General features: G+C 50.5%; 1 protein-coding gene across 1 annotated transcript; it reads left to right on the forward strand.

Moving 5' to 3' along the window:
* Nucleotides 1-27339, forward strand: HADHA (hydroxyacyl-CoA dehydrogenase trifunctional multienzyme complex subunit alpha). Its single transcript, XM_059830037.1, has 20 exons — nt 1-88; nt 4661-4702; nt 4791-4861; nt 5654-5787; nt 7026-7164; nt 8193-8312; nt 8397-8499; nt 11393-11515; nt 12189-12307; nt 13147-13203; nt 17321-17430; nt 17717-17851; nt 18510-18681; nt 19391-19477; nt 21857-21997; nt 23254-23322; nt 23715-23910; nt 24801-24915; nt 25509-25654; nt 26810-27339. Exons 1-20 carry the CDS (start codon nt 1-3, stop codon nt 26953-26955), a joined length of 2313 nt encoding a protein of 770 aa, XP_059686020.1. The 3' UTR covers nt 26956-27339.
* Nucleotides 27340-27927: the final 588 nt, after the last annotated feature.

Raw genomic sequence — 27927 nt, forward strand, 5'->3', positions numbered from 1 at the left:
ATGGCGGCCGCGGTGCGCGCTATCGGCAGCCTCGGGCGCTTCACGGCCGCCGCCAAGTACAGCCCGTCCCGCCGCCCGCCGCCCGCGGGTGAGCCGGAGCCTCCGGGGCGGCGAGGAGATGGGGGGGGGCAGGCGCAGGGGTGGTGGAGTGGGCGCGGTCTCTCGGGGTTGGGTGGGGGATCCCCGCGTGAGCCTGTCTCGGGCAGCGTTCCCACGCGTGAGGGTGGCACGGGGGGGTGAGGGACGGGGTGTCACCGAGGCGGGCGGGAGGGAGGGGGGCACTGCGGTGGGGCTGTGAGGGGCGGCGGGCGGGAGGGGGGCGCTGCGGTGGGGCCGTGAGGGGCGGCGGGCGGTGTGCCCGCGCGGGAGGGGTTGCTGGGGGGGAGGGCAGGGGGTCGCGGAGGGGGTCGCCGGGCGGTGTGGCTTTGCGTGTCAGCGCGGCGGCTGCGAGGAACGGGGCGTTACTGGGGAAGGGTTTGTGAGGAACGGGGCGGGGGGCGTTCCCCGTCTGCGTCTCCCCGGGGGGGCTGTGGGGTGGGGGCTGCCGCCGTGGGGTGTCCCTGCGTGTGTATGTGTCCCGTACGAGGGTGTTGTTCCCACGGCCTGTGAATCGCGCGGGGGCATCCCTATGCCCCCCCCGCCCCAAAGGTTTCCCCAGAGCAGGGGTCTGTGCCTCCCCGTCCTGGGGGCCAGGGTGGGGTGCGTGGGTGCCCCCACGGGGGAGACACTCCCATGCCAGTCGCCGAGGCAGGCTGGCCTTCGTGTGCCCGGCCACGCTCCCCGTGTCCTTGCACATGGGCACATTTGGGGACTCCGAGTATGGCTCTAGGGGGTCCCTGTGACCCTGCGTGGGGTGGGGGAACTCTCCAGGCAGGATTGTCCTCGGCAGATGAGCTGATCCACGGGGAGAGGGTGTCCCTGTGTCCTTCCACTGTGTGTGTCCCCGATGCCCCTGTGTCCATGCCCTGGGGGGGGAGGATGTCCCCGTGTCCTTGGCCATCTGGATCCTGGGGCTGTCCTCCAGGCACACAGGTGTGTCTGTGGGATGGGGTATCCCCATGTCCCCGGGTGGGTGGGGAGAATGCCCCCAGGTGTGTGTGCATCTTCAGGTGCCCACAATCTGTCTTTATTTTGGTATGCAAGCGTGTTCAGCCATTGACTAATGCTCCCTTGCGATCTGCTGACCGGGCAGGGCCTTGGCACTCTCCCGCTTGTTTGCGGTGCTGGGTCGTGGTGCTTCCTTGCAGAGCTACCAAAGCAAGGAGTCGCCTGGTGCCCCTAGGAAGGCCGAAGAACAAGGCTCAGAGGCATCGGAAATCGGTTCTTATTTCTGCCCTTTGAAGGGCCTCAGGGTCTGGTGTCGATGTCAAGCTGAAATCTAGCAGCATTTTGCTTAAGCCTAATACCTGTCTTACACGCGGTTTTGGAGCAAGTTTGTACGTGAGCCGGTTGCTCCAGGAGCAGGGTGCTGCAATCCATACTGAGCAGAACTGTGGTAACTCCTGCCATCGCTTAGGCTGTCATTGGTTGGAGTTCTTGTTATAACTGGCAATATTCTTCGTCACAAACAGTCCCGGAGCTGCTGTGAGGACGATGCCACTCACCGTAATTAATAGCATTGTTCTGCTGTAACAGTGTGTTTGTTAAGCTGGATGTAAACCTCGCCAGGGCAGGCCCAAAGCATACAGAAGGCAGCAAGCAGGCAGAAGACAGTGTGAGCTCAAGAGCTGGCCGTACCTGCTGAGCCACATGCCGTGTGCTAGCAGGTTCCCAGAAGGGAACCCTGCTTAGGAGAGCTCAGTTTGTCAAAAGTTTCCCATTCGGCGGCTCGCACGTCGGCGCTCTATGCCCTCAGCTCACGGGTACAGGCTGAAAGCGCAGGCAGTTGTCATCCCGAGCTTCAGCTGCTTCGCTCCACTGGTGCTTGGCTTGGTGCAGGACTGCAAGAAGGCTTTTCTCCTGAACCATCCATGGATGCTGTTCCCACTTCAAGTGGCATGCCGCATCTGGGTGAGTGGAAAGGCGGGAAGGGGAAGTGCTGAACAGGGAAGCAGCAGAGTAAATGACACAGAAAATAGAAAGTGGGAAGAAACGGGTCCCGGCTAGACTGTGTGAAAGGGGTGTTCTCCATTCTCTGCTGCATCCGAGTTCTCGGTGAAGTCCTGAGAGCAACTAAAGTGTTGGTGTCTCTGCTCTCGACAGTCTTTTAATTGGAGTGAGTGAAGGAGTGGAAATGGAATCGATATTCCGATATTCAAGGCTTTTAATTGTAGAGTGAATGTTAGTGAAATGGCGGAAGTGTACATCTGGCCCGCTGCTGCTTCCTTCAGCATTTTGAAGGAGGATTTTTCTGGCTCCAATCTTGGCAAGTTACCATTGTACTGCTGAATGAATCGATGTCTAAAGCAGATGTGCTGTGACTGTGACCAAGCAACTGTGCTTTTAGTTTTAGACATGGAAGATGTTTTCCAAAAGTATTCTGGGCTCTAAAATAAAATACTCTCAGGCTAAAGAAATCTTACTCAAATGTTAAGCAGCTGTTACTCTGATGACTGTACCTTTCCCAAAAGAGTTTATAGTAAAACGTACTGAGATTTGTTCAGTCGTGCCCTTGATGTGTTTTTTCCTACTTCATATCTTTTATTTTGCTAGAATTGAAAGGCAAAGTGGAATTCAAGGTTTAAGGTTTTCATGTAAAGCAGTCTGTTTGGGAACTGATATGAAAGAGGAAAGCATGTTAGACCATAGAAAGACAAAGAAGTTAATTCATCCAGTCCCTTTTTATTTTTAATTGAGATTGTGTTTTGCATGTGGTATAGTTTTTACTATGTAGTCAGTGCCTTGCTCTCGGTAAGCGCTGGAGAGGGATATGTTGCTTACCTTCCCACATCCCAGCCTTAGCAGATGCCTGACTGAGAGTGTGGAAGGAAAACATTATCACTTGCCTTGCAGCTGAGATTTGTTTGGTCTAATTCTCCTTCCTGCTGTGCCTAGCTGTGTGCAGCAATACGGGATTGAAGTAATGAATTCCATAAGGTATTTCAGTCCTTGCCTTCTTTTTAAACTAGCGAGGCTGTGCGGCTTTTATCAAGTTAAAATACTGTCATTAAAAGTGCATCATATCCTGCTGAGGAGCATCTGTCAGCAGAGAAATTGTTGTCAAACCATGCTCAGTTTTGTGGGAAAAGAGCACGGGCGTTTAGTTTCAGGAATACCCGACTTCAGCACGCAAAAAGTTTAGGGAAATTAATGTTGGCTGCAGCACTCACAATCTGGGTATTGTCCTAGTACAAAAATACTCAAAAGTAGCTTTGGAGTGGAAACCAGTTCACTCTTTGTTTATAAAATGGTGTTGTGAGCACATGACACACAGGCGCGCACACAAACCCGGCTGCCGGGACAGACTGACACTGACTTTCCATTCCCGCAGCCTCCCACCGCATATCCTGGGCTCGGGAAATGGAGCGCAAAGGTCAGTCCCTGCCGCCAGCACCGGAGACAAAGTGGAAAGAGGGCCAAAGTGCAGTGGGGCTCCAGCCCTGAGCCCATGTCACGGGGCTGCGGGGAGGGCGAAGCACCTGTTGGTGAGGTGCAGGCTGAGGTTTTTGCGTTTGTTCTCCCTGTACCGGCTTTTCTGCCTTCTTGCTGCTGGGAATGGGAATGTTTCATTCCTGAACATGTTATCAGCGTTGAGCAGTAAACCTCCCCTAGCTAAATGGCTGTGATCCGGTCGATAGATGTGCATATGGTGCTTAAGAAGTAACGCTTTTACTAGATTTCAGACTTACAGGAGCTTTGGCAGTGGTTCAGCCTAGATCTGCGTTAGGGGATCCTCTCGGTCAAGATCAAGGTCGCTTGAATGGAACTGAGATTCATTCGTGTCATGAGAGACCATCAGACCAAATCCAATTTCTCAGCAGAAAATGGGGATCTGGGTTTTATCAATCAGAAAAGTTGCATTTCACTTGTGGACAGAACTTGTTCATACTGTGGTCTGAGTTTTCCGAGTGCTTTGAAACACTACAAGTTTGTCTAGGTGCTTTCACATGTAATTAGTAAAGATGGATCAAATATTGCTGATAGGTGGAGGCGAGAATAAATATTTTGTGTGCTCTTTTTGTGGCTCACCAGTTGTATACCCTGAGATCTGTGAAGTAGTACTTGTTGTGCCAGTGAATGATGCCACTCCAGTGTGTTTTTACAGAAATATTCTAGGGCAGTTATGTTTGATTTGCAGAGAAGTTAACTTGGAGGCTTGAAACTCTCCAAAGTGCAGCAAGGTCTCTGGTTTAGCGTGTGAAGAAGTGTTAAACTGTACATGCTAAAGGCAAAACACCCCTGCGTGCCGCCCGCTTCATCTCTTGTCAGCTCTTTGGGAAGAAGGCTTTGATTATATTTTTTTTGCCCTCAGTTTGGCATTGCTGGTGTTGGAAGCTGCGGTGTGGAATCTGTGTTGTGAAGGTCACTTCAATAGCGTGGAGTCTGCTGAACTCTGGTGGTGGCACAGGTCAAGCCATAAGAGAAGGAACTGGCTCGTACTCAGGATTTTCCAGAACGCTGTACTTGGCAGATGCGGGGAGGTGGGAGGATACATTAACAAAGGAGACTTAAGCCGAGACTACTGAGATTTCCTTTAATGACTGCAACGTCTTTTCTTTAGGTTATGCCTGCCGTAACATCTCCACCTCCACTGCTCTTCAGAGTAAGTGCAAAAATTTTCTATGTGAGTTCATTTTCTTTCTTAAAATCCACTGAGCATAAGCTGATAACCTGTTTCTGTTTGTCTCCAGCTAGAACCCACGTTAGCTATGATATCAAAGGAGATGTCGCTGTTGTACGCTTCAACACACCAAATTCAAAGGTACTGTTTTAGCTGGTTGTGGTTAATAGGCATATCAGTGGAAATGGCAGGAATAGCAGTTGTACGGAGAAGGCATTGAAAATTCTAATTTAAGACTAAGAACTTGCCTAACCTGCAGCCTTTCAAAGTTGTGAGCAAAGCAGAAATAGGAAAATGAGCATTTGGGTGTTTAATGAGGCCTCTGAAAATGCCTCATGGAAATATTTTGTATGTACTAAGCTAACTTGTCTCTCTCACTGGCACAAGATACCGCTAAATCTTATTAAGTTCTTGGATTCAAGATGGTTAAGGAGAATGTCCATTATATAGAAAAAAAAAAGAAGCTCATAAAATCTGTGTTTGAGGTGTGACAAACCCACTGTTGGTGAGGTTAAGGAGGAACTTTTTAATAACAGCTGACTTGATGACCTGCTGCAGCATTTCATCTTGGAGATTTTTTTCTTGCTGTATTATGGCACAAGATGAACTAACTTTTATAGCAAATCTGGGCTCAATTTGCCACGCCCCAGAAGCGTTATAATTGCGCCAAGCAACAGTCTGGCTGTTGGGCGAATTCCTGTATGGTCTAGTCCTTTACTTTTCAGAAGGCAAATCGTGAAAGGCTGTAGAGCTGCTGTTCCTACTGGCTTGGAAAATCCATTCAGACCTACCATTGGCTTTGGCTTTTTGTTGTCAGTGTGTCTTCTGTGCAAGTTTTCTGGTGATGTGATGATTGAGTCCAGTGCTTAATCAGAGGTTAAACTCCGCTGTCTGCTGGGCTCCCTATTTACAATGCTTATTTGCTGCCTTCAGGTGAACACTCTATCCAGACAACTGAACTCAGAGTTTACTGATGTAATGAATGAGATCTGGGCCAATGAAGCTGTCAAAAGTGCTGTTCTCATCTCTTCAAAGCCAGGCTCTTTCATTGCTGGAGCAGATATCGAGTAAGTATGGGGGGCCTTAGAAGTTACACTGCTGGAGCTATCCCTGAAGTGCAGCATCCAGGGCCAGTGGTCTGGTGCGCTGTGAAGTCTGAGCAGTTTGTCACTGACATCTCCCCAGGGGTGAGGCAGAGGCTGGGAATGAAATCCGTGTGCCCAGGGTGCCTAACTTGCTCAAATGAAGTTAGGACCTTGATGAAGAGGAACATGGCAAGTCATTAAACCCCGTTTGGCTGTAACACTTGATCACTCCTTCCTGCGTGCTGGGGTGCAGCCAAGGAAACCCTTCCTGGCTCCGGGGTGAGCATTGTCCTTTGGTCCGGGATGCAACAAGAGCAGATAATTTACATGCAGGACTTCATCTAAGCTGGGTTTGAGTGCCTGGCAGTCTGCCAGCATGGCCCCTTGATTAGGCAGGATTTGGCGCTTTGCCACGTGGAACATCTGAGCAGCCTCCCAGGCAATTAATTCAGTGTGGGTAACTTTTGCAGGGTGTGGGACGACCCGTGTGGGTGCTCTCACTGGGACCTGGAGTGCTATTGGCTCCTAGTCCTGACATCAGGCAGGACAGAACAGTTGTGTAAAGACTTTAAAAGCCAGAAAGCTCTGAGGAAAGAAGGTGAACTACAAATAGGCCCTTCAAAATCTTATTACCTTTTTGGCTGGCCTTGTTCAGGGGCAGAGTCTTGCTATATGTTGTGGTGGGAAGGAGGCAGTAGCTAGAGCTGGTAAGCAGAGCAAAAGGACAGGCTGTGTTGAAGAGGTGTCTGCTGGTCTCAATGCTATGAGCCTCCTGAATTGCACCTGCCTGGCAAACGCTGCTAGCCTCCGTGAGAATAATTGGCACAGGGAGTCTCTACTTGGCGGAGTGCAACATCAGAGCACTGGCCATCTGCTCCTCTAAAAAGTGATCCTGGGCTTTCCCCTCCACCCTTCCTGGCAAGTGCTTTGAGGCTTCCTATGACCCTTCCTCCTCTCCCCCAAAGGCTTTCACAGCTCTGACACAAGGAAACTCATTCACTGCCTGCAGGCGCAGCCCAGTGTCAGCATGCAGCGACTTAACCCACTGAATTTAGTAGTCTTCCTGTGTTGTCTGTTAATCTAAGACTGGGGGACTGAATAGCTCTTGCCTGTCTGTCAGTCTGTGGGAAAAGGGGAACAAACTCCTTGAAGCACTCTCATTTTACTGCTGTTTTCTCAGTGCTTTTCCAATGCTGATCAGCCTTTCTGCCTCACTGCAGCATGATTGAAGCCTGCAAGACTTCTCAGGAAGTGACTCAGCTTTCTCAGGAAGGACAGAAGATGCTAGAAAAAATTGAGCAGTCTCCAAAGCCCGTAGTTGCTGCCATCAGTGGCTCCTGCCTGGGAGGAGGACTGGAGGTATTGAACAATTCTGGGTCTGACAAGGAGGAGTGGGAGCTGATAGCGCTGGTTCTCTAAACTATCCAAACGATGCCTGCAGGACTACTTAGTGCGAGAGGGATTTGAGACCTGACGTGGGTTCATTACAGCCATTCAAATGAGTTTGTGGCAAGGTAATGGCTTGGTTGTGCGTCAGGGCTCTGCCATGCTAATTTTTCTTCTTCTGTTGAAAGAGAGCTAATCAAATATGAATCTGTGTGGGCCAGGCTAATATTTAGATGAGAGCGTCCCAGGGAAAACCGGCTGTTTCCGGCAGGCATTGGATCTGGATAAATGCTGCTGGCAGAGTCCAGGCTGGAAATTGCTGCTTTTCAGATGAACTGAGTTTCGTATCCCAGCAACTTCTGTTCTTTTAAAGGTTATTGTGAGAGGGATGAGTGTGGGGAACCTGGCCAGGCTCCACCCTGGCCTGAGTACTCTGCTCCCTCGCTTGCCACTTCGGCTGGGTGCAGTATTTGCTTCGTAATCTCCATTTAGGATTTTGTAAACTGAAAGACTGTGGTAATTCCTGGAGCAAAGTTGTTATTAAAACAGAATAGCCTGGTGGGAATGGAGTCTCTTCAGTTGCATACTGGTTTCTCAAGCAGTCACAGCTTTTTACAAGCACTGTGGTGACAGTTCTGGACTTGGTGATCCAGTGATAAACCAAGTATTGTGGCTGATCTGTAAGTGGGACTGTGCTCTCCATGTAGCGAATGAATTTAGCCCTTGATGGTCTAGACGAGATTTTAAAATAGTTGGGCTCAGTTTGGTAGTTTCACGTTCATGTCATAGCTGCTTGCTATCGTCTGCCCTGCGTGCACTTCTCTTGCTGGAAGAAGAAGCCATCAGTGAGTGCAGAGGGAATTTGGGCAGTTGAATTAGGGAATTGGGGTAGAGTTGGGAAGAAAGTTGAGGCAGTGTGTGGAAGAGACCTTCGTGATGCGTGCTCAGTTATTCTGTGGTCCTTCACAGGGAAACCTTTAATTTTCTCTTCCTTTTTTAAGGTTGCTATTGCCTGTCACTACAGAATAGCAACAAAGGACAAGAAAACAGTCTTGGGAACACCTGAAGTGTTACTGGGTCTCCTGCCAGGGGCAGGGGGTACTCAGAGGCTGCCAAAGATGGTAAGTAGGAGAAAAACTTCACTCGATAGCCTCTTCTGCTGCGTGGCATGCTCCCATTCTGAAATCCCCTTTCTGCCCTTCCAGGTGGGACTTCCTGCTGCTTTTGATATGATGCTGACCGGAAGGAACATCCGTGCTGACAGAGCAAAGAAGATGGGTCTGGTTGACCAGCTGGTGGACCCACTAGGTCAGACGTGATGCCTCTCAGTTGCTTGATCTGCTGCCTGTCAGTTAACCTCTCCACCTTACTGAAATGGGTGGAGAAGCCATTGAGGCAATCAGCAGTCTAGTGGGGGCAAAGCGTATGGACTGCAGAGTCCTTACCGTGCTCTGCAGTGCAATCTCCATTCCCACCTTAGAGGTGTGTGCACAGGGACCTTGAAATGTCAGCCTCCAGCTAAAGCTAAGCGGATAGGGAAAGGTTAGCATAGAGGGCAGGCCTGCTGGCTCTCTTGCATAAGCTAATTATACAGATAAGAACCTGCATTCCTCATTTATCATGTCAGAGGGACAGATTGCAACCCGTAATGAAAGGAGAACAGATGACCGATGCTGCCTTTATGCAGCCTGCAGATGTTAATCTCTGTGACAAGATCTTGAGAAGAAGCCAACCCCCACAGCTTAGGTGCTCCGAATTGCCAACTGACTTTAAGTTGGATGCAGAAATTCCTTGCAAACTGCAGACCAAATAGCACTTCCAAGTACTGAGTGGGCTAGTGAATAATTTCTTGCTTCTGCTGTTCCTTCACTAGGGGCGCTTTCTTGGAAGGTGACTAAATGGAGGGGCAAACCCTCCACAGCCTCCTCTGAAAGGTCTGAGCAGCTGCAGCCAGGAGTTAGAATGGAAACCACTGTGCCAGCTGGTACTGCCACGCAGTTGCACTGCGCTGAGCTTGGTTTCCCCAGGCAGAGCATGGCCAGGGTACCCTGGTGGCCCTTAGCTCCTGAAGTTGAAGAAAACAAAAGAAATAAAAAGAAAAGGTGCTGCTGCCTACCCTGAGAAATGCAAGGGAAGCCCCTGCGTCTGTTCTGTCTCACATGCCAGTGTTCAGCTGGATGAGATGACCTTAGCTGTATTCTCGCTTATAAAACGGATCAGTGGTACCCAGACTTGAGTTAAAATTGCCTGAACAAACTTTACCACCGTATGCTTGCTTAAATGTGAATGGGCTTCTAAGAGGCAGAAAACGTGGCTTTATATACCAATGATTACACTGGCTTGCTTAAAGGAAACCTGAACTTTCTGAAGAGCTATTTGGAATCCTAGCTCAGACCAGATAAGCACGTAGGAGGAACACAAAAACCAAATTATATGCAAGCATTAGAGGCGTTTCTTGTTCATTCAAATAGCAGCCAGTGCCAGAAGGCTTTCTGCTGAGTATTCTCATATTCATTCTCAACGTCTGGGCAAAAGCAGCTTTAACTGGGGTGATGCTTTAACTGATTATAGAAAGCTTTGAAGGAGAGAGACAGCATTAATCAGGAGGCGATTTCATGGGGTGCGATCAGTTCTCCTTCAGTAGGGAGCTCTATAGCATTCTCTTGATCTACTTAATGCTGTGCCCAGATCTAATTCTGGCGTGTGCCTTTTATTTAAGAAAGCAGATGTGAGTCAACAGCTTGGAGCTCCTGGGTTAGGACACTACAAAATGTTGAGAGGTAACCACAAGTAAAGTAAACCCACATACGTGGGTTTGACCACCTTGCCTGAATAGTTCTTATAGCTCAGACTTACAAATAAACAGTTCTTTTCTTCAGCTGTAGTATCGAAGTCCCACGCTTGTTGGTGTTGAACACCCAAGCTAATGGAAAGGGGAAATCAGGTATTCACATCTTGTAGCACATCACGTCACTAAAGCTGAAGGTCTCAGACATGTTGCCTTGAAGTGGTGGGAAGAGAGTTTGGAAGCTGGTAAGGTTTGAGCTCTGAAGTCCCAAATGCACTCAAATTTCCAATAAACTCTAAGTCCTCTAGTCCAGAGGCAGCCCAAGGCTGCATGTTTAGCTGGTGGCCCTGTGCAGAATTGTTGGGCACTGCTCTGTCATTAATGACTCATTGTATCTGCCTCCAGCAACTTTACACAACTGCCTTTTCAGCCCTGTGCTCTATCCTCCTGTACTGGTGATACAAGTCCTGTGCTTGCAAATTTTGCAGCCTGCCCTCAGAGATTGCTAAAACTTGTTTTGTGGTGGCTTGCTTCATTGTTTGTGGGACAGCTTTAAATTAGCACCGGTGGGACACAAGATGGATGGCACACCACCTGGAGCCTGGCTAGGTGTTACTGTGTGGGGCACTGGCTAAAGCGAGTGAGAGATTTCCTGCACCTGAGGTCAAAGGTTGAGGTTTCATTGGACATCAGCTCCAGTGCAGGTAATTTTCAGGGACACGGTGCTTCATAACCGTTGTCTATGTGTTTAAGAGCAACAATGTTGGTACAACTTAGTTGTGCAGACTTACTAAGAAAGGATAGGTGCAACAAGAGGGAGGGGAGGCAGAACACTTAAGTTCTGTTGAGATACAGGGGTGCCTGCAATTATACGAAGTAGAAGACTGAGGAATAACGGGCACAATTTGCAACAAGGTGGTCAGGCACTGAAACGGGGTCCAGAGAGGTGATGGGACCTCCATCCTTGGAGGTGTTTGGAGACTGGCAGAACATGGCCCTGAGCAACCTGATCTAATTCCAGAGTTAAATCCAACTTTGAACTTGGCCCTGCTTTGAGCAGTGGGTCAGGCCAGATGGCCTCCCATGTCCCCTTCCAACTAAAGCTATTCCATGGCTCTGTGAAAGTGTTGATGTTTAAGTGACATACTGCTGTCTGTTCCCATTGGGAGGTGGCATTTTGGCATTTCTCTATAATGCCGTGGATATGAAATGCCTTGGGGCCTTCATATCGTTGCCTCTGTTGGCCCTTTCCATCATGGTTCATAATCGAGAAAAGTCAAACGGGCGGCGGGAGGAATAGAGTGGTAGCAAGTCAAAGGCACATCATGTTGCTGTCTCATCCTTGCTTTTCTGCATCATCACCCATCAGTGATAACCTGCTGCATTTCCTCAAGACTTCTCTTTTGTTCACAGGGCCAGGTGTGAAGACTCCAGAAGCACGGACAATTGAGTACTTGGAGGAGGTGGCAGTTGGCTTTGCCAGAGGACTAGCAAACAGGACCGTGTCCGCCAAAAGATCGAAAGGGCTAATGCAGAGTAAGTCTGTGGGCATCATAGCCAAATCCCAAGGGACTGCAGTGAGTATAATCCAGCTTTGCTTCTCAGGGATGTGTTCGTGCTTCTACTTAATTCCATTTTCAAAACGTGAAATTATTTCACGTAATCATCTCTTGAGCCAGGTGGGTTGGTAGAGAAAACATTACTCTGCAGATCTGATCTTCAAGTGGTATTGCCAGAGCTGCACATGGTGGCTCCTGAAGTGTACTGGAAGGCAGCCAGGCCTCAGGGGGAGAGCAACAGCTACCAGAGGACTATCCATCTTCAAAGTTTTAGTAGCAAGTTCTGTACCGAGCTTGTGTAATCAAGTGGGAAGAGGCACATGGGTCTGCTCTGTACTAATCCTCTTTAGCAACACCCTTATGCAGTTAGCAGAGCCCAGAAATTATGACATCTCTGTGTGAGTTCTACTCCAGAGAGCTCAGTCTGTCACCAGTTGTATTAGGAAGATACTTTAGCCCTAAATGAGACTTGTCTGTGGAACAAGCCATAGAAACCCTTCTGAGCAGACCATGTTACCTGTGGCTGAGTTTCAGGTGCACGTTTCTGTTGCAGATATGCAACATTCACATCTTTAACTTTCAGGTTAATCATTTAAAGGCTGATTGTGCATATAGCACTGTGCTGAGACATGTTTTGTTCCATCTTGCAGAAATAACAGACTATGCTATGGCTCTTCCGTTTGTGAGGCAGCAAGTCTACAAGACAGTGGAGAGCAAAGTTCAGAAGCAAACCAAAGGACTCTACCCTGCTCCACTAAAGATCATTGAGGTAACTCCCACTGCGAGGCCCAAGAAACTACAGTGAAGGTGGATCTGTGGGATAGTATGGCAACAGACAGAGGGGGGGTCGTTCCTTCCTCTGAGTCAAGCCATACATCCTGATCTTCACAGAAGACCAGTCTTGATGAGTGCTGGCTGTGTGGTGTATCGAGCAAGCATGGTAAAATTCAGAATAGCTTCCCAGAATATGATCACCAGTTTATGTGGTACTGGTACCAGTAAGGGGAAGATCAAGAATCCCAACTGTGGAAAGGCTTAGCTGGAGTACTTTGTGAAACTTTCAGCTGCAGTTTTTCCAGGTTTCCTATACAGTTTCTAAAGAGTTGGGTTAACCTGTCTGAAGCCAGGAAAATATAAATTGCTGTTTTCATAGCACTAACCGCACAATACTTTAAAAGTTAGTCCCCTGAGTTACACAGGCATTGTATTACTTACAGACACTGTCCATGGTTGAATCCTATTTTAAAATGACTTTTCACTACTTAAGTTGTTGCCAAGACTTCTCTAAAACCTGTGAATGCCCCCCTCTGACAGCAATGGCATTACAGGAGCACAGTCCTACTGAAAACAATTCCTGAAACCACAAGGTATGTGTGAAAATTAACCTGATAGAATAGCTACAACAGCAAGGAATTTTCTGTGCTAGAAGGACAAGGTGATTCATAGCTCTGCTTTGAACAGCATGGACAGGACCCAGAGTGTGCCTTGAATATTGAGGAGGGGTCACTGGTGAAAACAGGAGGTGCAGCTAAATGTGTAATCTTATTAAAGCGTAGCTGTTGGCAGACATGTCTTAACAACGGCGTATCTTTATTGTTCTTTGGCTAGGTTGTAAAGACTGGTCTCGATCAGGGGCGTGACGCTGGATACCTCACTGAATCCCAGGTAAGGAGATGAGATCCCTGGTAGTAATCGGTAAGTTGTGGAGTTGAGGGAGCGGGATTTGTGTTTAACCACGCACGAAGGACAGTATTCATCACAGTCTGCTCAAAATGGTGTCTTGTTCCCTGCCCCTTCTTCTGGCAGTGGGGCTGTGAAAAAGGCCGATCTTGAAGAACAGAACTGTTTGTGAGGATTTTTCATCTGTGAAAACAGTTTGTGCCTTTTCTCATTCCTGTCTGTGTTATCTTTTTGAGTGGGGAATAACCAGACAGAGCTCACCAATCTAGGTTTCACATAACAGGACTTTGATTTCTCTGTGTGTGTGAGCACTGTTTGTTTTTCTGATTGTTGCATGGGATGGGTAACCTGGAGGTGTGGGTGTAGTGCTCTCAGTCTCATCAGTGTTTCCAGGCAATTTGGGGCAAACAAGTAATTTCCTCCAAAAATTAACTTTCATTTTTACCAATGTTCTGTTTACTCTGTCACGCTTTTTCACAATCATCTTCGTTCAGGGTGTTGATTCTCCATGACTCTTGTTTTGCTGTTTGTCCTGTTTTCTAGTCCAGATACCTTGTGCTGGTCCTTTTTCACCCATGGATAATTTTGGGTGCTTCTGAAAATTAGGTGGGGTTTTTTTGGTAGTGGTTTCTCACCCAGAACAGGACTTCTTTCTCCTTATCCCTTGGTTGAACTTACCTATTTAGTAGCCACTCAAGAAAGGCCACGAGGCTGATTAAAGGCCTGGAGCATCTGGCACACAAGGAGAGGCTGGGAAAGCTGGGACTGTTCAGCCTGGAGAAGGGAAGGCTTGGGGGGATCTTAATCAATGTGTGTAAATGTCTGGTAGGAAGCAGTAAAGAAGGCATAGCTACACTCTTCTCAGTGGTATCCAGTGGCAGAACAAGAGGTGATGGGCACGAACTGAAACAGGAAATTCCACTTAAATATGCAAAACAACTTTTTTTACTGTAAAGGTGATTGAATGCTGGAACAGGTTGCCCAGAGAGGCTGCGGAGTCTCCCTTCATGGTGATACTCAAAACCCAACCGGGAACAATCCAAAGCAGCCTGCTCTAGTTGACTGTGCTTTGAGCGATGGGTTGGGACAAGAAAATCTCCATAGGTCTTTTCCAGTGTCAGCTATTCAGTGGTTCTGTGATTCTGTGAAATAAGCCTCTATTTCATTCTTCCTTTCCCTTCACTTTCCCTACCTTTGTACTCAGCACTGGTGAGGCCACACCTCAAATACTGTGTTGAGTTTTGGGCCCCTCACAACAAGAAGGATATTGAGGTGCTGGAGCGTGTCCAGAGAAGGGCGACGGAGCTGGTGAGGGGTCTGGAGCACAAGTCTGATGAGGAGCGGCTGAGGGAGCTGGGGTTGTTCAGTCTGGAGAAGAGGAGGCTGAGGGGAGACCTCATCGCTCTCTGCAACGACCTGAAAGGGGGTTGTGGTGAGGTGGGTGCTGGTCTCTTCTCCCAAGTGACAAGTGATAGGAGAAGAGGAGATTGCCTCAAGTTGCGCCAGGGGAGGTTTAGGCTGGGTATTAGGAACAATTTCTTCACTGAAAGGGTTGTCAAGCTCTGGCACAGGCTGCCCAGGGAGGTGGTGGAGTCACCATCCCTGGAGGGATTTACAAGACGTGTGGATGAGGCGCTTAGGGACATGGTTTAGTGGTGGACTTGGCAGGGTTAGGTTAACGGTTGGACTCGATCTTAAAGGTCTTTTCCAACCTAAACGATTCTATGATTCAATTCTTTAGTTCCCTGGCACATCAGCTGAGTTTAGCACCAATAGTACCTGTTAAGGGAAGTCAAGTCTTCTGCATTTTTAAAGCCCAGAAGACATCGCCTCTTGTTCTGCTTGCTGCTTTTCCCCTCCGTAGGCCCAGCCAGTGGTGAGGCTGAGCAGTTATTAGAATCATAGAAGAGGTATCCTATTGCAGAGGTGTAGGTACACGCACACGTATGTTCACAAACACAGAGTACACGCACGGCTGGCTGCACAGGCAGCGCAGTGCCTTTACTGGTGACACCCACGTAAACACAAATCACTCACAGGCATGGGCAATGTGGATGATTGATGCTGTTCCTCCTGGTTGGCTGATCAGAATTGAAGTTCACATGCGGCAATAAGCGTACATGTGCACGCACACACACCCCTTTAGTAGCTGGCTGTAATGTTTCATCTGTCAATTAGCTGGCCACCGGGCCCGGTCTGACCAGCTGCTGGCACATGGACCTTGTGTCCTAAATGCCATCCAGTCCTGCTTGAGGTTTGCTAGTGATGCACTGGGGAAAATAGGAATAGAGTTTAATATGGAGGTAGGACAGACTGTGGTGGGCAGGGCCAGGGCTTGAGCAGGCAAGCGTACTCACCAGCGGCTTGCTTGTGCGTGAGCCTTTTATTCCACACACACAGAGTCTTTATTTTCCCATGCTTGTTCATCCTCAGCCATCTTGATCCTTCCCTTTCTCTGCCCTTGTCTCTACCTTAATAAACAACCTGCCCCTAATTAGTTTTTCCTCACTGGTCCCAGTTTTGCTACACCGGTACTCAAATTTGTTATTTCTGATAGTGAAGAGGTACTTCTGGCTGTGCACAGTGTCACTGGTGTGGTTACCTGGGCACTGCTGGCTCTGCAAGACCTGATTCCCCAGAAGATCCACAACATTCCCATCTGATTATCTCTGTATTTGGGTCATCTCTCATGTCGCTGCCCCTTAACCGCTGGTGAAATCCGTCTGTCCCCCACAGTACTATCTATAACTTTCACCAGCTTCTCATGCTGCTATCTGTCACATCCTGCAGTCTTTCCTGCCGTGCTTAGTAGCTCCTTTTGTTCTTTTCTGGTGACAAGGTCCTGGTCTGAGATGTAGCTGTCTGCCTCCTACCTTAACTGTGACCTCCTGGGTATAACCCATCTGTTCTGGTTATGCATTCCACCCACGTTTGGTCTGCTGCTAAATAAAAGGCTTGGGTTACTCTGTTCCTCACAGAAAAGAATGAATGGTTTTTTTTTCCTGAGAATAGCAGCAGGACGGAGATCTTCCCAGAACCCTCTAAAGAATAATAAGTGTCAGTGTCGTGTCTGTTTTAATGCCTCCCGCTTTCCCCTAGAATAGGAGACTTGCAGATTCTCTTCCAGGCTTTGTGTTTCTGATATTTTAACAAGCGTCTAACTCGTAGGACAGTGGCAAAGGAAGATACAGCCTGCTCTAAACTACATTGCGTTGGCGGCTTTCCTTAGCTGGCTTGGCTCAGACAACACTAGTTTTCTGTCGCCTTACGCTGTCTTTTGTCTTCCTGACTACTTTCCCGTTTCATGCTGAGTGCTGGGAGGTTATGCAGGACTTTGATTTTGTTGCCTGTCTATGATCCTCTGAAAATAGTATCAGGCTACTGCTGTCAGTGAGAATTGGCCTGTTGAAAGATTTTTCTCAAAGCCTGAGGGCAGGGCCCTTCCACCTGGAAGCCCTGGGGGCAATGGCCCCAGCTAGTGCAGGCTGCACGTGAGGGAGAAAGGGTCCCATGTCAGTGAAATACAGTCCTGCCTCTGGGGAAGTAGAAGTGGCTCCTGCACTGATCTCGTAGCACCCCGCAGCTGCTGGCTGGTTGAGGCAGCTGGGTTGCTTCTGGCTTACCATCGCACCAGTGAACTGCCAGGGAATGTTCCTCCCAAAGCTGTGCTGGGAGGGTGGAAATGAGCTGTGACTGATTCAGTGGATAGGAAGGAGATGGATGTGGAAATACTGTGGCTGCTCTTGTTCCCTGGCAGAACCCCTGCCCCTCCAGACACAAGTGTTAGAGATACACACTCTTTCAGATGCTTTAAATTATATTGTTTATGGGAAGGGACATTGAACAAGCAGTTTCCTACCGCTTTCTGACAGCCCACATGGGAGGTAGTGGTGCAAAGTGGGCTGTGCTTAGCACTAGAAGGTGCCTCTCTGCAGAGGATACATATGCCCTGTCCATTCTTCCTTTTCTAAGCAGGTTACTAGTCTGTGCAGTTGCAGGGGTGGCTGTGCTCTCCCCTTGCCATGTTTTTGACATGTGCACGCTGGAGGGGAGGCAGCTGTTAAATGCCAAACTCTCTGCTTCCCTCTTGCCTTTCTTCCAGAGCTTTGGCCAGCTTGCAGTGACTAAGGAGTCCAAGGCGTTGATTGGGCTTTACCATGGGCAGGTGCGCTGCAAGAAGAACAAGTTTGGAACACCTCAGCGAGAGGTCAAGTAAGTGCAAGTGTGGGATGCCTGAAGGAGCAGTTGGAGGACCTCTGCTAAAAGGCTCTCGGGACCTAGAGTCCTGAAAAGCAGCATAGCAGAGCAGAGAGATTTCCAGCCTCCAGAAGGTTAATCCTCTGCAGTTTGCAGGTCTCACCCACAAGTGAAATCTTCTTGCGTGACTCCACTAAAAATAGTGCCTGGGTGGACAGGATCTGTGCAAGTCTGATGGTAACAATGGAAATTCAGCTATTTCTAGCTTTGAATGTGTCCCTCCCTGTTCTTTTCTGTGCAGGACCCTGGCAGTGCTGGGAGCAGGGCTCATGGGAGCTGGGATCGCACAGGTTTCGGTGGATAAGGGACTGAAGACCATTCTGAAGGACACAGCACAGCAAGGCTTGGACAGAGGACAGCAGCAGGTCTTCAAGGGGTACGTGAGTTAAAAGAAATTTGCTTGGGATGGGCTGGGACTTCCTTTAGTCAAAATACTCCTCTGCTTTCAGGCAGTCAGGAACTCCTGACACCTCTGTTCCTCTGGAGTCTTCTACCATCAGATGTCACAGAAATGCTTTCTTTTAAGGTTGCCCTATGCAGTGTGCTGGGATATTGCTACGAAATAGGCCCAGTGTATTCAGCCTTAGCTCCTTAGGTAGGTAGACAACCTAACAGATGATTGCTTTAGCTTTTAGATTTAGCAGTAGCTTATAGAGCTAAGGGGGGAGGGAGTAATCCTGGCTGCCTAGAGGCCTGTGTCAGAGGAGGCATTGGGTCAGACTTCTGAAAAGCTGGATTTCTTTCCCCGGTCCTCCTGGCTCAGCAATAATAGTGCTCAGCTGTGCATCATCAGGAATGTCAGTGATTGACCTTCAGACCAATGCACCAGCTGAGTTGTGTGAGCATAGCTCTGCTTTTTCCAGATGGAAGGAGGGGCCAGTAGGCAGAGTGACAGTCCTGCTGGATTGGAGATGGTGGTTTGGGTCCCAGCTCCAGGAGGGAGGGAGGGGTGCCCTTGGTGTTGTGGTGCACCTCCAGCAGTCTGGGCTGGCCTGCCCTGCCCAGGAGCTGTGACCAGAGCTGTCCTTCCTTAGGCTGAACGGCAAGGTGAAGAAGAAGAGTCTGACATCGTTTGAGAGAGACTCCATTCTCAGCAACCTGACGGGCCAGCTGGACTACAAGGGCTTTGAGAAGGCAGACATGGTGATCGAGGCTGTGTTCGAGGACATTAACATCAAGCACAAAGTGCTGAAGGAAGTGGAGGCTGTGAGTATCAGTTCTGAGCAGCTTGTGCTAGATGTGGCCCCTGTACGGTGGAGCCTCAGTGTGTCCTGTGCTGCTGGGTTTGTCACATCTCCTCTGTGCTGCAGTTTGGTGCTTGGTGCAAGTTATTTATGTCGGTACATGGGTGAGTGTCAAGGGCAGCCTTCCTATTCACTAAGGATATTCACCCTTCAGTAAGGAGTCACTAGTTCTTAGCTGAATGAGGCAGTTCTGACATGCCCTGACTCCTGGGAGCTGCTCCAAAAAAGTCAATAAGACAGTAATGTCTTTTGGTATCTCCACAACTTACAGTTCTTTACTTACTGTTGCTAGCTTGCTGCCACTGCTCTTTTCTGTTAAAGAGCACACTTGGGGAAATAACTGTATGGTAAAGGAGCTGGTCTGTGCACCTTTCTGAAGTCCCTCCCTGCAGTGTCTAATGTAGTTGCAGTGGTCTGGCAGAAACATGGGGGCTCTGAGACTAATATTGCAGACCTGCGGAGAGTTCAGGGGAAATCAGATCTGGCTGACTTGGGCTGCTGCTTTAGAATTAGTTTCTAATGCTGTCAGGGCAGACAGAGAAAATTGAATTTGCCTTGTTTGTCAGGGTTACCAGGTGTTGATACTGTTCTCTCAGGGCTCTGCACATCACGCTCTGGATCTGACTCTGAAGCTGGTGCATTCACACTGTCTCTTCCACCCCTTGCTACAGGTGATCCCTGCTCACTGTGTCTTCGCCAGTAACACATCTGCCCTCCCCATCAGCCAAATTGCTGCTGTTAGCAAGAGGCCAGAGAAGGTGAGTACCCAGTGCCATGTGCCTGCTATGAGTCTGTGCTGAGCTGCCTGTTAGTGGCAAACTGGCTTTGCTGTAGGTGAGCGCTGGGATCTTCTGCTTCCTCCTCAGATCATGAAACAGCTCATCCTCTGCTCCCAGTGCAAGCTTTGAACAAAGAGCTTGTGGTCTTTGGGACAGGCGGGAAGGGGGTGAAGGTGGACTCATCCCCAGTGTGATGTTGACGAGGCGAGGTGAGAGCGCTTCAGGAAACGTTAATGCATATGGGGGCAGAGAAGCTGTGGAAGGACTCAAGCTCAGAGAATTCCAGCCAGGAAGACTTCAGTCATTTTGTTAAACTGATTAGACGTAGGAGTGACTTGCCATGATGGGAAAACGCCTTCTCAAGGAGAAGGCCCTAACCTAGCAGCAAAAAGGGAAGAAAAGTTGGTGGCTGGAAGCTGAACTCGGAGGTGCTGAAATGGAAGCCTGGGTCAGCCATGGGATCAGTTCCTGAGGGGGTGGTGGGGTTTTCTCTCTGGCTCCAAATGATCCATGTGAACAGGGCACCAAGAGCAACATAGCAGCTTGTGGCAGAGCTTTGGAGCAGAGAACTTCTTCGTCCCTTTGCTTGAAGTCTAAACAGCATATAAAGTAGCTGCATCCTCATCCCTTAGCCCGGGCAAGCACAGCTGAGTAAGGAACACCGCTTCACGCAGAGCAGCCTGCCCTGAGGGACGTGCTTGGTGGAGTTACCGCCTGAGGGGTGTGGATGTGCTGGTTTGGGAGGAGTCAGCTGCGCGCTGTTTTTCATTGCTGTCGGAGACTGCCAAGGGTACCTGTGATACCTGCTAGCGTGAGGCTGGCAGATCTGACACAGGCCCTACAGGAGACCTGCACCCTTCAGGGAGCAGCAGCAGGAGACTAGCCGTGACACTGCGGCGTCTTGAGTAGTGTGAGGGATCTGCGTGAGCAGCTGGAGTCACCTTCCGAGGGCTAAGCATCAGCCTAGGGCGGCCTTGGTATAAAAAGGGGGAAACGCTTCCCCCTCATTTGAGGAATCTGCTTTGCCTACATGGGGCTGCAGAAAATGTGGGGAAGAGCGAGCAGTTCCGCTGCAAGATAATCCCATCTCCCTCTCTAGAACAGGCGGGATGGGGAGGCGGTAGCAGCTTGGGCAGGAGGGGGAAGCTCTAGAGCTTGGTTGAAAAGTGTTACACAAATGCAAAAGCACAGGTAGCCTTGGCTGGTTCCCTAAACTCTACAAGGGTCTCAAGCCTGCCCAGGGCAGTGCGCTGCCTCTGCTGCTTGTCTTCCTGCAGAAGTTCCATGGACATCTGCAGAGTTGGACTAGATGATCATTGTAGGTCCCTTCCAACTGAAATATTCTATTCTAAAGTCCATAAAGTGACAACATGTGTCCCAGTTGTTAGAGGTTCCTGTGACCTTCGTGAGCCCCTTCCTGGTTTGCTGTCAGACCTTAGTTGCATCGGAAATGCAGACCAAGTCTTATTTGTTCAGACTTGCAAATAACATCCTCTTGCTGTATAAATTGCCTGTGTAATGGCTCTTTATGGGGAAGCTAATAGGAAATCAGTTAACTAATTTGTGTATTTTCTTTAATTAGTTTTGCGGTCTGCAACTCTCCTGCAAGGTGCCTCTGACTTACACAGATCTTAGTTCCAAGTGTAGCTTCCAGGAGGCATGATGGTGACATGCTGATTACATGGTTGTGTTAAAGTGAGGCATACAGCCGAATAATCTCTACTTAAACGCTGTTCCCAGAGGAAGGCTGCACTTACCTCTGTAATTAGTTTCTGGAAACATGCCTTCTTGTCCTTAAATTCACTTCATCACCCAAAAAAAAAACCCCAAACACCAACACATTCACAAGCAGAACACAGGGACTGCTCAACATCTGTCTCCGTGACTGCTGTCCACTCCCTTCCTCCAGAAGAAACACCACCCAGCTGTGTGGCTGCTCTGCCAGCTCAGGTAGTACCTGCAGATCACGCAGTGCCTGTAATTTGCCTGCGGACTGAGCTTGACTAAGATGCCCAGACAGGTTTTGCTGCCAAACCATTAACAAGTACGGAGGGAGCTAAGCAGCACTCTTGGTCCTGTAAGCATTATACCTAAATCCTCACTGAGGCAAGAGCTGTGGGGATGTGCTAGGTCCTAGGGAAAGCCAGGGAGGGAAAGGGAGTTGGAGAGAACTCCCATCAGACGGGATACAATGGAGTGTGTGGCTGAATGGATAGTGGGCTGTGGTGGTGGGTGCTTCAGCCCGTGCTGGTCTGCTTCCTTTTTCTGCAGTTGGGCACTTGATTTGGCCAGCAGATTACTCTGGGAGCCAAAGTCTGTCTTAACCCTGCTTAACCCTGAGATCTTCCTTCTGCCTAGGTGATCGGGATGCACTACTTCTCCCCTGTTGACAAAATGCAGCTGCTGGAAATCATCACCACAGACAAAACATCCCAGGACACGGCTGCTTCTGCTGTTGCTGTTGGCCTCAAACAGGGCAAGGTCGTCATTGTGGTAAAGGTGAGGGAACGCTGCACAAAATATGTGCTGGGATAATGAATAAGGGCAGGCTTGTACACTGAGGGAGGGCTGAAACGTGGCTGTGAATACACTGGCATTAGCTACTCATGCTGAGAAGTAAAAATGGAGGTTAGAAGAAGGCGGGTGCCCAAGCTATCCCTCAAGTGTCCTTAGGAGCAGCCATGGAAGGCCAGAAGGTGCAGGAACAGTTTCCAGGAGGCTGAAGTCTGTAGTGGCATCTGAGATGGAGCAGAGTCTGGGCAGGACTCTCATCACCTCTTCTCCCTGGCAAGCTTCAAGGACAGAGGGGCCTGTGAGCAGTAACCCTCCTCTTTCTGGATTTAAATCTTTTGTGAGAGGGGGCAGAAATATACGTGCAAGTGTAGGGGAAGGGCTGTACCAAGCAGAGGGAGGAGACTGAGCACAGCACAGCAGGGCAGGAGTTGAGAACAAACGGCTGTGACTTGTAGGAAGAGGCAGCAGAGCCTCAGAAAAGCCATGGGCTTTCAGTGATTTGTTAGGCTGATGGCTGCTGTTGAACACACGGCCCTCCAAAGAGAGCTGGTCTCATGCTCCATCATAGAAAGCATCAGTGATGCTGTTTCAACTGTGTGGGAGGTTCAGCTGGTAGGCTCAGGGCAGTTTGAGTATATTTTTGGATTGGTCTTTTCACTTATGCGTGAGGTTGCTAGCAATGCTGAGCAGGTCTCTCCTGTGGTGCTGGGAAAACCGGCTGGTCTACAAGTGCTCTAAGCATCTCTAAAGGCCAGTGGAGATACAGTGCTGCTTCTCTAACCCTCCTCCCCACATCAGATGCTTCCCTGAATGGCAGTTTGCACCTAATCTGTTGCTTCCTGACTTTGTGAGCAATATCAGAGCTGAAACAACCGGTTTATGTCTGTTTCACTTGCACTGAGCACCCTTTCCCCCATCAGCCTTTTGGGCTTGGTGAAGCAAGGGGACTTCTGCAGCCTGTTTATTTTAAATAAAAACTATTTTAAATAAAAACATTCTGGTGGGAACTTCCAGGGAGTAAGTTCATGGAAGTCTTCAAACACTGATGAGCCCTACAGGAAAAAAAAACTATTCTAGCAGTCGATAACATAGTGTTAGACATGGAGTTCAGCGTGTCTGCCGTGCATGTCGGTGCCCGAACTGCAGCCTGGGCTGTGAAACGCAGTTCTTGTGCTGCCGAGAGACACCATGTTCCTGTAGTTTGTACTCACCTGCCTTCCTGCTGCACTCCTCTTCCCTAGGACGGGCCTGGCTTCTACACCACCAGGTGCCTGGGGCCGATGCTGGCAGAAGTGGTCCGAGTTCTCCAGGTGTGTATCCTGTTGGCTACCAAACGTCCACCAAATAGTCGTGTAAATTCTACTTCTTCCTTGCCCCTGATCAGGCTGACTCCAGCCCTGGCCAAAAAGGGAGGTGGGTAACCAGCCCCGGTGCCTATGGCCATCCCCAGCCTGCTCTTGGCTGAGCTGTGATCTGATGAGACCTGGTGCAGGCAGTGATGAGGCTCTTTCCTCCCCCCATGGCACGAGGGGAGATTCAGGAGTGGTGCAAGCACCATTACGCTGCTCCTGTCCGTAATCAAACAGCTAAGGGGGCTGGTCGCAGTCTGTCGCCCCAGATGAGTGAGGGCTTTCTGCCCTCACGCTGGGTTTCCAGGACCCTCACCCAGAGACGTCATTGTTTCCCCTTTCCATTCCTGCAGGAGGGCATTGACCCAAAGAAAATAGACGCCATCTCTACAGCCTTTGGCTTTCCTGTGGGTGCTGCCACACTGATCGACGAGGTGGGTGTGGATGTGGCCACACACGTGGCTGAGGACCTCGGCAAGGCCTTTGGCGAGCGCTTTGGAGGAGGCAACGTCGAGTTGTTCAAGCTCATGGTGGAAAAAGGCTTCTTAGGTGAGACACTAGGCTGTTTTAATCCAACACATTTCCCCTTTGTTCAAGGAAGAGCACCAGCATCCATCAGCCTCTTCTGCCTCAGGTGAAAGCAGTCAGAGAACAGTCCTGGGAATGGGTCGGGAATCCCTCCCAGCTCTACCCTGGGTAGACCTTTGTCTGCAGCCAGACCTTCCTTTGCAGAAATGGCAGCAGCAGGCAAAGATGCTGCCCGGAGCAAAGGCAGCAGGCAAGATCTCATGAACCTCTGTCTGGCCCCTTCATTAAACCTGCGCAAGTGCTGCAGGACGTGTGGAGCAAGTGGCTGGAAATAAATGTGCTGAAGTGAAACAAGCCCTGAGCTGAGCTTTAGAAGCACTGTGCAATGAAAAAATTACGTTTCTGTCCGTAAGGTAGAAGCTGTGCCAGCGGCAGCTGTGCCTCTGAGCACACGGACGGGGCAGCGTCCATCAGTGGGACCTGCACTTGTGCCATGACAGCTGTCTCCCTCCAGTGACCCTTGCTGCAACCAGAGCCCTGGCAGTGAGGGTTACTCAGGAGATCTTGTCGTCTCTGTCCCTTGCTCCCAAGTGTGGACAAGGACTGTGTCTTTTTGCTGCTGTAGCCACGGCAACGGTGGCGTTATTTGACTGTCCTCTGGACCTAGTGAAGGCATTAGTGCCTGTCACAGTGGCAGCATCTTGCCAAGGAGTCAGCTGGACGTGGGCCCCCTCCTTCTGTCCTTGGTGAGGCAGCGAACAGGCTCGCTCTGAATTGCAGAGATGCTGCCTGTGCTGGGAGGAGCTGCTCATGCTGACAGAAGCAGGAGCCACAAGGAGCTCAGAGGTGAAGGTGTCACGAGCAAACGGGACGCGTGGCAGGATGTGACTGTCTCTTTTTATCCCTGGCAGGTCGCAAGGCAGGGAAAGGCTTTTATGTTTACCAGGAGGGGGTGAAGAACAGGAGCGTGAATTCTGGCATGGATGAGATCTTGGCGCGGTTCAAAGTGCCAGCCAAACCTGAAGTGTAAGTAGCTGTGCATGCTTGAGCGGTGGTGTGGGCTGGCTTTCACCCCTGCCCAGCTCCTTCTGCCTCCGAGCAGTAGCACGAGGGCTGCACCAGGCAGCACTGGAGGACATTGCTGAACACAGAGTCACTCCAGATGGGATTTGGCTGTTCCCAGCTGGCATGTAGGGGGACAGGCTGTTGGCTCTGGAGAGCCTGCACTAGCAGGAATGGGGCATCCTCGAATTTATCAGCATTTGCTTGGGCACCTTTGCAGAAAGCTTTTCTGTGGTGGGGCTTGTCTGGGCAGGCGGGTTGGTGCAGCTTCTGCCATGATCTTCCTGGCATTGGACCTGTTGTACAGCCTGGCAATGAAACATCTCCTGGAGCAGTTCCCGTCTGGCCTGATCGAGCCTTTGCCATTCTTACGTGCCTGCCTCAGGTCACAACACAGAACTTTGTCCCTGTCCGTGTGAGGATAAGGACTGTCTCAGTGAGAAACCCTTCTCTCCCCTACCCCAGGCCAGGCTCTGTCCCCTGTCTGTGCTGGCTTCGAGTGCTCCTCCACCCAGCTGCTGTTACCTGCACAGCCCTTACAGACTCTTTCCTTGCAGCTGCACTGATGAGGACATCCAGATGCGCTTGGTGACGAGGTTTGTGAACGAGGCAGCCATGTGCCTGCAGGAAGGGATCCTCAGCAACCCCGTGGAGGGAGATATTGGTGCTGTGTTCGGCTTGGGCTTCCCGCCATGCCTGGGAGGTAAGTGGGTTCAGCTGGGCTTTGGGCGAGGCTGCACGGCTTGGCTCGAAAGCTTCATAGCGGGCTTGCCTAGTGGGCTCTAGCCACCAGAGGTGGGTCAGCTGTTAAGGCCAGGTTTGAGCTGCAGTCTGACAAGCCTGCGTGTCCTTCTCCCACGTAAAGCCTGAGCCAGAGAGGTTGCTCCAGTGTTCCCACCCCAGGAGAGGTGGCAGTGAGCCCGAGAGCTGCTGTGAGGCATTTCTGCCAGGACCTTGGGGAGTTCCTCTGCTGGTGCAGCTTTTTCCCAGAGCTGTGGCTGGTGAGGATCAGGGGACTCTAACCAGGCCATTTGCTGTGTCTTCAGGTTTGAATAAGAAGGCAGAGCCATGCTGGCTCCAGCCTCCTCAGCACTTCCTGCGAGAACTTCAAAGGAAGAGCTTTTACCATGCCTGATAGTCGTGGGGGTGTAGGTGGGATGGGAGGCTTGCAAAGGCCCTACGTTTTTAAGAAATCCCTGGGGTTTGTGCAGCCATATGGTGCTTGGTGAAAAACGAGGCTCTGATATCTCATCTCTTGCCATTGCTACGTGCCTGGGCGGGCAGGCAGGTGTCTTGCAGTACTTCTGGAAACCTGGTCTTGTGCTGCACACAGAGCTGAGAAACGGTGCCCAAGGATGCACCGTTCCCCCCATGCCCGCACACGTCACAGATGAAGCTGAGCTGATAACCTCAGCCGTGGTGCACAGCACTTTTCATGCCAAGGTGCTAGCCAAGAGCATGGGCCAAGTTCTCCTGGACCCATCTGCAACCTGGCTGGGTGGCTGTGGCCATGGCCTGGGCAGTGGACGAAGCATGAGCTGAGGTTTGGGTCACAACTGAAGGACACTAAGGGCTCTTGGGCATGAGGTGGTGCTTCTGCTGAGTACCTAGCACTTTCCCTCCCTGAGGCAAGCTGGGACTAAGGGAGCAGTCCCAATTATCTGTGCCCCAGCAATCCAGTCTGCCTCTGCTCAGCACAGGTGGGCGAGCAGGGAGCAGCATTCTGCGTTGCCCTGCCGAGAGACTGGGGGTCTCATCTGGAGAACGATGGATTGCCCGAATCCAGTGCTGTCCCTCTTCCAGGCACCTTGGTGCTTCTCACTTCCTTGGCACAGCTGTGTCCCCCTCTCCCTGGCAGGTCCCTTCAGGTACGCAGACTCATACGGAGCCAAGCAGCTGGTGGACAAGCTGCGAAAGTACGAAGCCGTCTATGGCAGCCAGTTCACGCCGTGCCAGCTGCTGCTGGACTACGCCAACAGCCCAAGCAAGAAATTCCACCAGTGAGCGTGGCCTGACTCCGCCCGCCCGTGACGCGCTGACAGCTCGAGCCAGGGCCACCGGCTCTCCAGTGACACCCCATTCTCTGTAGGTTAATCTGCAAAGCACCGGGGGGGAGGCAGGGAAGGAAGGAGGGTGGCAGCAGGTTGCCTCATGGCTTCTAGTCGTTTCAAGTGCCTTATCAGCTACTGTGTGTTGGGCACGTCCGTCCTGTGCCAGCACGGGCCTGGTGGCTCCTTGCTGGAAGAGAAAATTTCTTCTGCGTTCACCTCCATGCTGCAACCTCCAGAGCTCCCGGTGTGGCAGGCAGCACCCAGCACCTGGCTGGCCCTGCGGCCTTGCCTTTCCGTAAACCTCCAACAAAATAAATCCCTATCTCCTGGGTTTGGACTCCATATCTGCTTCTCCTCCTGTCTCACTGGGGCAGCAGCCTCTCGGCACCGAGGAAGGGAACCGCTCGAGGCGGAAATAAATCGTTCAGGCAGTCCTTTGGGATCCTCTCCGTGCTTGCCGCCTGAGAGACCCACAAAGGGGCTGCTGGCAGTTGCCGGAGGGTGGGGAAAGGCAGGGGAGGGCGGTAGTGCAGAACAAAGACCAGCTCTGTCACCTCTGCCATCAATCAGGGTCTGTGAGGAGCCTCTGGCTCTTTTGTCTGGCCCTGAGCGCTGCCGCCGGGGTTCTCCTGGCAGATGGACCCGCCTGTAATTGCAAATCAAGCAGCCGAAGGCCAGAAGGGTCCCCTGTTGGGGAGAGCTCAGTTTAAACTAAAAGGCTTTAAATCTCTGTGCACCTGTCACTAATTCCAGAGCTGGCCTGGCCTCTGCCTCCCCGGCCCGCTGCCGCTCGCTGCCTCCCTGGGCTCCAGCCTTCCTCCTGCACTGGCAGGCCTTGGGCCAAGAGCGGAGCGATGCTCTTTTTGTGTCACGTCTGTGCTTGTTTCTCAAAGCTACTGGGACAAAATCAGGCTGAGACATCATC

Source organism: Gavia stellata, chromosome 2 (assembly GCF_030936135.1).
Source record: "Gavia stellata isolate bGavSte3 chromosome 2, bGavSte3.hap2, whole genome shotgun sequence".
NCBI lineage: Eukaryota > Metazoa > Chordata > Aves > Gaviiformes > Gaviidae > Gavia > Gavia stellata.

Coding starts and splice junctions, on each gene's coding strand:
- HADHA (XM_059830037.1), top strand. CDS start 1: ATGGCGGCCGCGGTGCGCGCTATCGGCAGCCTCGGGCGCTTCACGGCC. Junction 23,911..24,800: donor GGTGGAAAAAGGCTTCTTAG/GTGAGACACTAG, acceptor TATCCCTGGCAG/GTCGCAAGGCAGGGAAAGGC. Junction 25,655..26,809: donor CTTCCCGCCATGCCTGGGAG/GTAAGTGGGTTC, acceptor TCTCCCTGGCAG/GTCCCTTCAGGTACGCAGAC.